General features: G+C 43.5%; 1 protein-coding gene across 3 annotated transcripts in view; it reads right to left on the minus strand.

The window, feature by feature from the left end:
* LOC115169309 (cell adhesion molecule 3) overlaps positions 1-13,331 on the minus strand; it is a 57,677-nt gene continuing 44,346 nt past the window's right edge. Inside the window, exons 8-11 of one of the 3 annotated variants that reach the window (XM_029724798.1) lie at positions 10,098-10,270; positions 8,527-8,547; positions 5,228-5,353; positions 1-4,547 (exon numbers count right to left, since the gene is read on the minus strand). In XM_029724798.1, the coding sequence (XP_029580658.1) occupies positions 4,429-4,547; positions 5,228-5,353; positions 8,527-8,547; positions 10,098-10,270 (439 nt within the window). In that variant the 3' untranslated portion in view covers positions 1-4,428. Of the gene's footprint in view, positions 4,548-5,227; positions 5,354-8,526; positions 8,548-9,203; positions 10,062-10,097; positions 10,271-13,331 lie in introns of those variants that run through there. The other 2 variants (XM_029724800.1, XM_029724799.1) reach the window with 2 other exon arrangements.

The raw sequence follows: 13,331 nt of genomic DNA on the forward strand, positions 1-13,331 counted from the left end.
TGAAGTTAACCCAAATGCATGTTTATTTGAAGTCAACAACTGAATCGGTATAGTAACAAAAAAGCTAATACTGTATGAACAGATCAGAACAGCCAACGGAGACAGAACTCAGCATTATGACATCATCACCATAGTGCAGTCCCGCCTTGATGACATCATTAGCAATAGTACAAATTAGGTAACATCCATGACAGCACAATTCCCATGTGATATGGATAGTTATTCAAAAGGAAGACTTATCATCCAAAAAGAACGCTAACAAAGTAGACTCGCCATTAAAATAATATTTTGTGGAAAATAACACAGATAGTGTCTACGTCCTCAAATGGCACCCTATTTTTTATATAGTGCACTACTTTTGATCAGAGCCCATTGGGAAGGGCTATGAGGCCTGGTCAAAAGTAGTGCAGTACATAGGGAATAGGGTGCCATTTGGGACGCATCCAGTGTCTCCAGAGTCTGTTTGGGTCAATCATTATACACACCACACACTCATACACAAACACACACACACACACACACACACAAACAAACACACACACACACAGGCACAGGCACACACACACACACACACACACACAGGCACACACAAACACACTGTAGTCACAGACTACATGTACCTCATGCACATGTGTGTGAGAGTGTGTATCAGTGTGCTTGTAAAAATAACCAGTAAAGGCAACACTATATACATGAAATTATATAAAAATGGTGGACTGTCGAAACAATAAGATACGTCAAACTACCCTCTAACCTTCAAATATTGAACATCTATTTATAAAAAAAGAAAAAAAGATTATCAATTGAATTGAAAGTAATACATTTAAAAGTATGCACACCTTTCTTTGAAAAATAAACATCATTTTTAAATCTATTCTTTAAGATAACATACTACAAAATAAGAAGAGAGAGAGAGCAGTGGAGAAAAAGCATTCCCCCAACAATGGTACAGAAAAGAGAGCAGAAAGGTGGACAGGTGATTGGGGTAAGACAGTGTGGTCCAAAGCAAGAAAAACAGCTGCTCGTCACTGACACCTGGTGGCAGAAAGCTGTAACTGCACACATGCAATGCGTTCTAAAGCGTGGAGTGTTCTAGAATATAATAGATGTCTGCAGACTGGGGATTAGGGAAAGCCCATATGGCTAGGATGATTCTAATTCTATGGACAAGCCATCAAACACCTCCATCAGTTGGTTGGTCGTCTCATATAGGTGCTTGTCAACAACGGTTTTCATGTTCTCATGTTTGGTCAAAGCTATAGTATGTTCCACCTTCTTTTCTCATGCAGCCATTTCATGCGATCACATAACTTATACAGCTAGGACAGGACGATAGATATGAGCAAATACAGGTCCAGTTCGAAAACATACAGTAAGTAGGCCTTAGTTTCTGTGGAGTAGACAGAGATTCCTGGTTCCAACTCGTCATCAGTTGAAAGGTCAAAGGTTACGTAAGATTGGGATTAATTGCAACTCACCAAATGGAAACCCCTCTCTTAAAAAAGTGAGCGAGCCAAATAAACACATTGTGAGTGACTGACACCACGCTCCCATTTTGTCTGCAGACATCTCTTTCTCTCCCCAGAGAGGCTGTATACCATAGCTTATTACGACAACAGACTCACTAGATTACCTATTCCCAAAGAGATCGCATAGAGCTGGATAGAGGGCTCAATTTTGCTGCCATGCAGTCACAGAAGTGACCATGGTATAGATATTATCTCTATGGCTATTCCCATTCACAACAGCTCGGTGGCAAAATGGCAATGGGGGATGAGATAGAAGCAATCCCTGATCATTCCCTAGGTGTACAAAACTATCACAGACTGAATTAACAATTCTATAACAACAGCAACAGAACGGACCCCTGGTGTCCAGTCCAGACGTCAGGCTAGCGCGCTGGCCAGTCGCGTCGGACAATAGCTCACTGAACGAGCAAATCTAGTAATGCTCTAGCTAGCTATGAAGTTATTTAAATGTCTTTTCTGAGTGTGTGTGGGAGACTGATAAAGAAAATTAAGAGAAAGGTCAAAGAGATGGAAGGATGGTCAGAGAGATACAGAGAGGGGGGGCAGATAATTATAGAGAGAGGTAGAGGGGACAGAGAGAGCGGGGCCGAGAGAGGGGGGGGGGGCAGCGAGAGAGAGATAGGGGACAAAGAGAGTGGATAGAGAAAGAGAGGGAGAGAGAGAGAGAGAGAGATGAAGTTCAGTGTCAGTATGCATGCCTGAAGCAGAGAGAGTGCCCTGCCCACTGAACTGTACCCTGGTTAACTGCTGCCTGCAAGCCTGGCTGGCCTCTTTTATTAGATTGCAGGGAATGATGTCATTTTAAAAGGTGCAGTGACTGTATTAGCCTCTTACATTAAGTGATGTCATTACAGCATGCGTTTACTGGCTGGTGGTTGGCCAGAGAGAGCATTCCAGAATGCAGCAGCAGGATAGAAGCGATGTGGTATAATTATATTCATTAGAGCTACTACAGTATCCCTCAGGGATAACAACCAAAATAAAGAAAATAGATAGTGATAATCACTAATCATAATTAAATCATAACAATATGAACTCCTGGACTGACCAACAGACACTGAAAACTGTTAACACTGACAGTAAGTAAACACCAGAACAAAACAATCAAAACAGAAGGATCCAAACAGAATTCATACAAATATTTGTAGTACTTTTAGGTTTTCATTGCAACACACATTTTCCGAGATATTGATATTTTTTACTCAGCATTAGTAAAAACAGGCAGGCTTTAGATTATATACTGTACGGCAGTTAGTAACAGACGGAGGGAGATGTAGGGCAGGAGGAGGAGGAGATAAAGAGAGAGAGGAGGGGCGAGAAAGAGAGAGAGAGGTAATTATAGTGTATTTACAGCACACCAAACGTTTTTTTTGTTTTCTGAGTAAAAAGAATGCTATATAATTATATATATATATATTTATATATTTATATCGGAATCCCGCACTGTGACCGTCCAGGGATGCTGTTTTTGCATGGGGTGTGTTGTGTGGTACTGTGTAGGGGTTGTATTGTATCGTATTGTATCCGGGGACCCCTTTTGTGATAGCAAATTCATAATCAGAACACAACTCGAGTTAGAGAAATATAGCATACGATAACTTTTACTTCGGCAGTGCATGACTGGACCAAACCATTTTTCAGGCCCTGGAAAGCAACATTTTAAAGGCCCGCCTCTTGGCATCGGAGAGAAAACATCGAAGTTTTCAAGCTAATTTCTTGCAATTCTACACATTTCATCATGGGGCAGAGAGACCTTTTGTTGTTGCAGCTTTAAACGTAATATCCTGCAATTCTACAAATGTTGACATGAGGCAGAGAGAACTTAGCAGTTTTACAGCTTAAATTACAGTGCATTTATGTAAAAAAAAAAATAATACATTTGGGGGGTCCATAATATTACATTGTACTGTATTACACCCTCTAAACTTATTCCACAGATCCCTTGGCCAAAATGAGTCTGTTGTTGTTAGTAATATTCATACTTTGAGAACCCCTGTTGCATTGTATTGTCATGTGTTTCGATTCTGTTGCCTTCATGTTACAATGGACCCTGGTCAAAAGTAGTGCACTATGTAGGGAATAGGGGTTTGTATTTGTCTGTTTGTTTGTTTGTTTGTGTGTGTGTGTGACAGAGAAAGACGGGAAAGAGAGAGAGGTTATGTACAGCAGTTGTTGCTGATTGATTTTAGACAGATTTCTGAACAGAAGAATGTCATATAGTCTGTCCTGGTCTGTAGTAGTCTATGTGGGGAGTGATAGAATAGAGAGAACAAAATAGGGAAAATGAAAGACAGATGAGTGGGAGGAGTGGTATGGATAAATGGGTGGGGGACAGTGTTTGGGGTTCTGAAACTGTATTTCAGCATAGCATGCTGGAATGTGAATGACATTTTTGCAATAATATGTGGAGTACAATTTTGCATTTGTGTCACTGACAGTTGAATGTTAATGAAACATGTATATGTACTGTATATGCATGTATAAAAAATGTGTTTTTCCTCTTAAATCAAGAAATCGAACGTTACTTTGCATTACTATGATCCTGTTACATGTACATGTGTCTGTTTGTATGTTCATGTGAGCATGAATAGGATGTGTGTCTCGTAACAGTGTGTCAGTGACACGTAACGCGTAGTGTGTGTTTGTGTGTGTGTGTGTCAGTGGACATGAGGAAGTCATGTATATAAGTGCAAATAATTGCACTGTTTTCAATGCAGGTCTACCAGGTGAAGCTTTTCTGTTTTTCCTGTCAGTCTCAGTACTTCTGAATCTTATATTTCCTTCCATTTCACCATTTCCCTGTCTGTCTGTCCCCTACTCCTCCCCCTCTGGCTGCTGTGAAGAACTGAAGCTTGTGAAGACAAATGGAGGCGTTCCTCTCCCCCCTCCCGACCCCTCCCTAGATGAAGTACTCTTTCTTGTCCTCCGCTCCGGAATGGCCGCCCTCGGCGTTGATGATAGCCGTGTCGGCGTCGGGAGCATCATCGGAGCCCTTGGCCTCATGGGTAAGATATGTCCCTGTGGACACAGACAGACTGTGGGTCAGAGGTGTGTGCGCGTGCCTGCGGGTGTGCGTGCGTGTGTGTTTGTGGGTGCGCCATGGGTAAGATATGTCCCTGAGGATACAGACACAGACAGACCGCAGTGTCAGAGGTTAAAGAACAAGTGATGTAAGAGTGGAGAGATGTAGCTTATCACAATGGGCTTGGAGTGGAGTGATAACAACCACAGAATTACATATAGGATCTCTAACGATAACACTGGGTTTGGAATCAATGGAAGTAGAGTAGCAGTAACCTGAAATACAGACCCGTTTTCCGCTTACATTCCACTCCTTGTACTCTGTCTCATATGCCAAACATACATGTCAAACATGTTTGCCATGACAACGAGTGGTAAGGAGCAGAGTGTTAGCACAAACAGACTGGTACCCAGGCTAGAGTAGCAGTGGAGAGAAAATTGAACGATGGGGAAATAGTTAAATAACTAGAATGACTACACTTGAATTAGAAAAGCAGTGGTCTTGGAGGGGAATGAGAAGTGATTATGAGTGGAGCAGTGGAGGCTGGTGGTCGGAGCTATAGGAGGATACTGTTGCATTGATTCCATTCCAGCCATTACAATGAGCCGGTCCTCCTATAGCTCCTCCCAAGAGCCTCCTCTTGAGTGGGGGTATATGTTATGGGGTCAAGGGTCACCTTTGTGTCTGATGAGGTATCTGCCCAAGACGATGAGCAGACAGAGCAGGATGAAGACGATGACCGCCACCACTCCTCCAATCACAGCATGGTCCACTCCTGAAGAGGTAGACATGGCAGTGGGGTCTGAGAGAGAGAGAGAGAGAGAGAGAGATATAAGAGATAAGAGATAAGAGGGAAAGAGACGGTGTTAGTCTAAAAACTGTCTAAAAACTAATCTAGACCCCCAAAGAAAAGGATGAGAAAACCATGCAAAATTAAAGATGCATGAATACACCAGATGCATTAAACCGAATGGAACATAAAAAAGTCATTAAAAGTATAAAGCACATTCTTTTATGCATCCATTGTGTGAATGATGTATAATGTAGGTAGCGTCTTAAGTGGCACCCTATTCTCAATATAGTGCACTACTTTTGACCAGGGCCCACTACCGTACATAGGGAATTCGGTGCCATTTGTGACGTAGCCATAATCTACCTGGTGGCGTACTTAGCGTATGTTAGAGGCTGATCATCAAACTACACCACTCTCTTCCACAAAAAAATATGATATTAATTGCATTTGGTAGCTCACGAAACACCTCTTTAACTTTGCATGGTATTGGTTCAAAACCTCTGTCAAACCCACTGTCACGTTGACAGATAGTCACCCAGATGTAGCTACAGAACTGTGAGACCAAAGGCAATAAAACATAACGTACAGAGAGACTGAGATACAAGAGGAAAATACAGAGGATTGTAGTAAAGTGAGTGGCACCACCACACAATGCCTTGATAATAAACCAAGAGCGAGAGATAGAGGGACACAGCCAACCGTTCGTGTCACAAATGTCATCCTATTCCCTATTTAGTGCACTACTTTTGACTGAATCAAATCCAATTTTATACACATGTTTAGCAGATGTTATTGCTAATGTAGTGAAATGCTGTTCCTAGCTCCAGAGCCCTATGGTGATCTTTATGGGCTTTGGTCCAAAGTAGTGCACTACACAGGCAATAGGATGACATTTGGGACGCAATCACAGCCAACCAAGAGCCAAACACAGGGGAGGAGAGGAGGATAGAGAGAGGCCCCTGACTGGTAGCGTCCATCAGAGAGAAGAGAGAGAAGCACGGCGGGGGGAGGCCAAGGAGGAGGTGAAAGAGAGAGACAGTCCTTGCTGAGGAGGCAGTATTGTGAATTAGCACATAAATCCTGCTGTCAGCACCACCAGGGAAATGAGACAGGGATAGTGGCCCAAATGGCACCCTTTTTCCTACATAATGCACTACTTTTGACAAGGGCCCATATGGAAACCCATAGACCTCTGGTCACAAGTTGTGCACATATATAAGAAATAGGGTGCCATTTGGAACGCATATAGGAACCATGAGACAAAACAGCAACCTCTGAGCCTGACCCTTGCATATTACACACACAGTGTTACTGACTCAGACCACTTAAAGGTACATGTTTATGTATGTATGGGGTACTATAGAGGTGTGTGTGTGTGTGTGTGTGTGTGTGTGTGTGTGTGTGTGTGTGTGTGTGTGTGTGAGAGAGAGAGAGAGCAGGTCAGAGAAAGAAAACAATATGAAAAGTGCATTCGGAAAGTATTCAGACCCCTTCACTTTTTACACATTTTGTTACGTTGCAGCCTTGTTCTAAAATTGATTACATATTTCTTCCCCTCATCATTCTACACACAATACCCCATAATGAAAAAGCATATTTGTTTAAAAAAAAATCAAAAAATCTAAAGTTGAAATATCACACTTACATAACTATTTAGACCCTTCACTCAGTACTTTGTTAAAACACAATTACAGCTTCGAGTCTTCTTGGGTATGACGCTACAAGCTTGGCACACCCGTATTTGGGGAGTTTCTCCCATTCTTCTCTGCAGAGCCTCTCAAGCTCTGTCAGGTTGGATAGGGAGCGTCGCTGCAGAGCTATTTTCAGGTCTCTCCAGAGATCTTCGATCGGGTTCAAGTCAGGGCTCTGGCTGGGCCACTCAAGGACATTCAGAGAATTGTCCCCAAGCCACTCCTGCATTGACTTGGTTGTGTGCTTAGGGTCGTTGTCCTGTTGGAAGGTGAACCTTCACCCCAGTCTGAGGTCCTGAGCGCTCTGGAGCAGGTTTTCATCAAGGATCTCTCTGACTTTTTGCTGTTCATCTTTCCCTTGATCCTGACTAGTCTCCCAGTCCCTGCCGCTAAAAAACATCCCCACAGCACGGTGCTGCCACCACCATGCTTCACTATAGGGATGGTGCTAGGTTTCCTCCAGACGTGACGCTTGGCATTCAGGCCAAAGAGAATCTTGTTTCTCATGGTCTGAGAGTCCTTTAGGTGCCATTTGGCAAACTCCAAGCGGGCTGTCATGTGCCTTTTACTGAGGAGTGGCTTCCGTCTGGCCACTCTACCATAAAGGCCTGATTGGTGGAGTGTTGCTGAGATGGTTGTCCTTCTGGAAGGTTCTCCCATCTCCACAGAGAAACTCTGGAGCTCTGTCAGAGTGACCATCGGGTTCTTGGTCACCTCCCTGACCAAGGCCCTTCACCCCCGATTGTTCAGTTTGGCCGGGTGGCCAGCTCTAGGAAGAGTCTTGGTGGGTCCAAACTTCTTCCATTTAAGAATGATGGAGGCCACTGTGTTCTTGGGGACCTTCAATGCTGCAGACATTTTTTGGTACCCTTCCCCAGATCTGTGCCTCGACACAATCCTGTCTTGGAGCTCTACAGACAATTCCTTCCACCTCATGGCTGGGTTTTTGCTCTGACATACACTGTCAACTGTGGGGCCTTATATAGACAGGTGTGTGCCTTTCCAAATCATGTCCAATCAATTGAATTTGCCACAGGTGGACTCCAATCAAGTTGTAGAAGGATGATATAGGATCTCAAGGATGATCAATGGAAACAGGATGCACCTGAGCTCAATTTTGAGCATCATAGCAAAGGGTCTGAATACATATGTAAATAAGGTATTTCAGTTATTTTATTTTGAATACATTTGCAAACATTTCTTAAAACCTCTTTTCACTTGTCATTATGGGGTATTGTGTGTAGATTGATGAGGGGAAAATGATGTAATCAATTTTAGAATAAGGCTGTAACGTAACAAAATGTGGGCTCTGAATACTTTAAGAATGCCCTGTATGTGGGGGAAGAAGTATGAAAGCATTTATTAGAGAGTTCAGTTCACACTGTCCCCACACTACTACTTTCTTTATTTCAGGCAGAGGCAAATGGACAGACAGACAGACAGATTGAGACAGACAGAGACAGAGAGACAGGTGACTGTGAAAAAATATACCTGCAATGTTGTCTGGACCATCTCCTCAAGAGGATGGATTGATCGATGGATGGATGGATGGATGGATGGATGGATGGATGGATGGATGGATGGATGGATGGATGGATGGATGGATGAATGGATGGATGGATGGATGGACAGACGAGTGCGACATGTAAGGGGTCAGAATGAAGGAAGACAAAAACAGGAGAAAAATAAAAAACTTAAAATATGAAAACAGTGGAGGGGTGAGGTGATTGTGGTTGACAATGAAATGCCCCTCCGGGGTAAAGTTTCCCCTAGGTACAGATCTTGGATCAGCTTTCCCTCCCCAATCCTAACCTTAGTAGGGTAAATACGAAACTGACCCAAGACCAGTGTCAAGGGGCAACGTCACCCTACACCCAAATCCCCTATGATGAGAAGTCCTGGTCACATGCAATGTCTACACCTTCCTCAGTAAAGTCTACCTGGTCTATGTTTATGTAGACTCTACGAACTGCCTGTCTTGTTTACACACAGTGCAATTAGGATACTATTAGGATCTCTGAGAGTCTGTGAATGTTTTTTCGTGACGGTACAACTGTTCATTCCTGTGTGTGTGTGTGTGTGTGTGTGTGTGTGTGTGTGTGTGTGTGTGTGTGTGTGTGTGTGTGTGTGTGTACATACTGTCCGAGTGTGTAACTGAGATAATTTACCTGTGAAACTGTAAACTCCATTCAGCTGTATGGGAACTGAGGAGGGAGTGAGGGAGACGGAGGAGGGGGGAGCGACAGAGAGAGTAACGCTGGTAGGAGGAGGGGAAGAAGAGGAGGAAGAAGAAGAGGGGTAGGAGGAGTCAGAGGAGGAGGGGGGAAGGGGTTCGTGAGACAGTGGAAGATCAGGGAAGAGAGAGTTGGAAAGAGAGGTAGATGGAACATTGGCAGGAGGAGGAGAGGGAGAGGGAGAAGGAGAGGGAGAAGAGGTAGAGGGGGATGAAGAGGAGGAATAAGGGGAAGGGGTGATAGTAAGGTCAGATGGGTACGGGATAGAGAAGGAGAAGATAGCAGGAGGAGAAGTGGCAGGTAGGGATGTGGAGGCAGACAACCCGGACCCGGAGCCAGACATTGTTGGCATAAGAGATTTGGATTGAGAGAAAGAATCATGAGAAAGAGAAGGAGGGGGGGAGTCAGAAGTCGGAGAAGAGGAGGGTAGATAGAAAGAGGTAGGGAAGAGGTCGTTTGAATCATCTGTCAGGTCTTGGATAAAGGAGAAGACATGAAGGGAATATGGAGAGGAGGAGTAGAGAGAGAAAAAGAAAGGCGAGACATTGGCACGGTGTACAGGATGGATGTTTAGCAAAAAAGCGAAGGAGTGAAGCGCGAGGTGGATGGTGTGGTGGATAAAGAGAAATAAACAGAAAAGAAATGTAAATAAAATCAGAAAAGAAACGTGAAAGTAAAAGTGGAAGTAGAAACCACACAACAACATAAATAAATAAAAATTATGAAGAAAGAAGAAAAATAAACATTATGCCCTGGACAAGCTGCTTCTCTACCATCACCATCTAGCTCTCCCATTTTCTCTCGCTCCTCTCTTTCTATGGTCAGTACCTTGCACCAACAGTGTGTACTGTCCCTGCACCTTCCCGATGCCATTGTCGGCCTGACAAAGGTACATGCCGTTGTCTGATTTGTTGAGCATCTCAAAGCGCAGGACACTACCATCCACCTTGGCCAGCGGAGGGAGCTCTCCATCCTTCTTCTGCCACAGATACGAGATAGGCCTGAGAGAGGAGAGAGGAGAGACAGACAGACAGACAGACAGACAGACAGACAGACAGACAGACAGACAGACAGACAGACAGACAGACAGACAGACAGACAGACAGACAGACAGACAGACAGACAGACAGACAGACAGAGAGTGGAAAAAGAGAAAAGAGATTAGAATATAAAAAATGGACAGTCGGCAACATATAGTACATGCAGTAGAACAGACTGTTTACCAATCAGAACTAGTGTGATACAAGAACCAATTATGTAATATGAGTATTGTATAACTGAATTTGTTGATGTGATTAATCCATTTTAGGGGCATATGAATATCTTTAGAGTTCATCTTTCACTAATACTTACAGATGTGGTATCGTAATTTGATCACTCTGATGTTGCTGAGAATTTTATTGCGCAGCAGGAAATTCAAATGAGCTCTTTCTCTCTCGCTCAAACGCTAAAGCACCAGACTAAATAAATGTCCTTCTATGGTAGGTCCCACTAGTGCGACATTCAAATGTACAAATGACCCTGCTGGTCATCTATCGGGGGAGACCCTGCTGGTCATCTATCGGGGGAGACCCTGCTGGTCATCTATGAACATCTTGAAGAACAATCTAGCCTTAAATGGCCATGTACTCTTATAACCTCCACCCGGCACAGCCAGAAGAGGACTGGCCAGCCTGGTTCCTCTCTAGGTTTCTTCCTAGGTTCCTGCCTTTCTAGGGAGTTTTTCCTAGCCACCGTGCTTCTACATCTGTATTGCTTGCTGTTTTAGGTTGGGTTTATGTATAGCACTTTGTGACATCTGCTGATGTAAAAAAGGCTTTATAAATCAATTTGATTGAAGGGCCTTGGTCAGGGAGGTGACCCAAGAACCCAATGGTCACTCTGACAGAGCTACAGAGTTCCTCTGTAGAGATGGGAGAACCTTCCAGAAGGACAACCATCTCTGCAGCACTCCACCAATCTGGCCTTTATGGTAGAGTGGCCAGACAGAAGCCACTCCTAGTAAAAGTACAGAGAGATCCTTAATAAAAACCTGCTCCAGAGCACTCAGGACCTCAGACTGGGGCGAAGGTTCACCTTCCAACATGACAACGACCCTAAGCACACAGTCAAGACAATGCAGGAGTGGCTTCGGGACAAGTCTCTGGATGTCCTTGACTGGCCCAGCCAGAGCTCGGACTTGAACCTGATCGAACATCTCTGGAGAGACCTGAAAATAGCTGTGCAACGACGCTCCCCATCCAACCTGACAGAGTTTGAGAGGATCTGCAGAGAAGAATGGAGAAACTCCCCAAATACAGGTGTGCCAAGCTTGAAAATACCTGTCTAGCAATGATCAACAACTAACATGACAGAGCTTGACATTTTTTTTAAGAATAATGTGCACATATTGTACAATATTGTACTCTTAGAGACTTATCCAGAAAGACCCACAGCTGTAATCGTTGCCAAAGGTGATTCTAACATGTATTGACTCAGGGGTGCGAATACTTATGTAAATTAGATTGTTCTGTATTTCATTTCTAAAACACGTTTTCACTTTGTGTAGATGGGGTGAGAAAAAAAATCAGGTTGTAACACAACAAAATGTGGAATAAGTCAAGGGGTATGAACACTTTCCCTTGGGCACGGTTTGTCCTTGTTCATTACATAGAGTGAATAGTGTGGATGGTTATGTTTCATGTGTGCATATGGATTGAGTGCCAAGTGTGCAATAATGTACTAAGGCTCCAGCATGTAATGCTATCATCTGGGCATAACTGTGTTACAGAATGGACTGAGGTTTATAACTGACTACTAATAGGGAAATGGTATGCAATTGCAAGCAGGGTCTGCTGATCAAATACAGTACCTGTCACAAGTTTGGACCCACCTACTCATTCAAGGGTTTTTCTTTATTTTTACTATTTTCTACATTGTAGAATAATAGTGAAGACATCAAAACTATAAAATAGCACATATGGAATCATGTAGTAACCAAAAAAGTGTTAAACAAATCTAAATATATTTTATATTTGAGATTCTTCAAAGTAGCCACCCTTTGCCTTGATGTAGATAGGAATGGACCGGAATGTTATGTAATGGAATGCGATAGTCCTCCAGTAGAGGGGGAACATTCCATTTTATTTGATTAAAGCGTCTTGAAATAGCTCTTGTTCATCAAGTCAAGACATTCTCAGAAACAAGCCGTATCGCTGTAATAAAACATTTTCTGATTGTATTATGCTGTTATAAATGTGAAACTTAATCAACGTCAGTTTGTCTGCGAGAAACGGTGGGTCAGATTTAGAGCAGCAAATATGTTGCCATGGTGATTGTGTTTGATTGACAGCTAAGACCCAGCCTGTATCTGACTGGTCATTAGTCCTTCAGCCCAAGGAGCTGTGCATTCTCTCTCTCTCTCTCTCTCTCTCTCTCTCTCTCTCTCTCTCTCTCTCTCTCTCTCTCTCTCTCTCTCTCTCTCTCTCTCTCTCTCTCTCTCTCTCTCTCTCTCTCTCTCTCTCTCTCTCTCTCTCTCTCTCTCTCTCTAATTTGAAGGGGATATATTGGCATGGGGAACATACATTGCCAAAGCAAGTGAAATAAACAATCACAAATGTACAGTTAACATTAAACACTCTCCCTGCCCTCTGTTAGATATTCTGATGTTGTGCGGCCTCTTAAGGATATGCATGTGCTGAGCCCTTCTCCCCTCTCTCTATCTGTTCCCCTGTCACTCACACGCCGGCTGTCTATTCAGACAGACTATACGAAGTACTCTGAGTGCATCCGAAATACCACCCTATTCCCTACATAGTGCACTACTTTTGACCAGGGCCATAGGGATTATATAGGAAGTGGGTTGCCATTTGGGACGAATTCTGTGACTGGAGAGGCTGTGACAGGCTGACGCATAACCTTAAAGGAGAGCAAAGAGACGAGGGATGGGGGAGGATGGGGGCGGAAAAGGTGCAAAGCAAGATAGAAGAGAATTATTGGTGAGGACGAGAAGGAAGAGGGGAAGATTCGACGCGGCTGTGACAGAAAAGACACTGAGTTAGAGTGGAGTGAGTGTGAGTGGCA

This window comes from Salmo trutta, chromosome 31 (assembly GCF_901001165.1).
Source record: "Salmo trutta chromosome 31, fSalTru1.1, whole genome shotgun sequence".
Lineage (NCBI taxonomy): Eukaryota > Metazoa > Chordata > Actinopteri > Salmoniformes > Salmonidae > Salmo > Salmo trutta.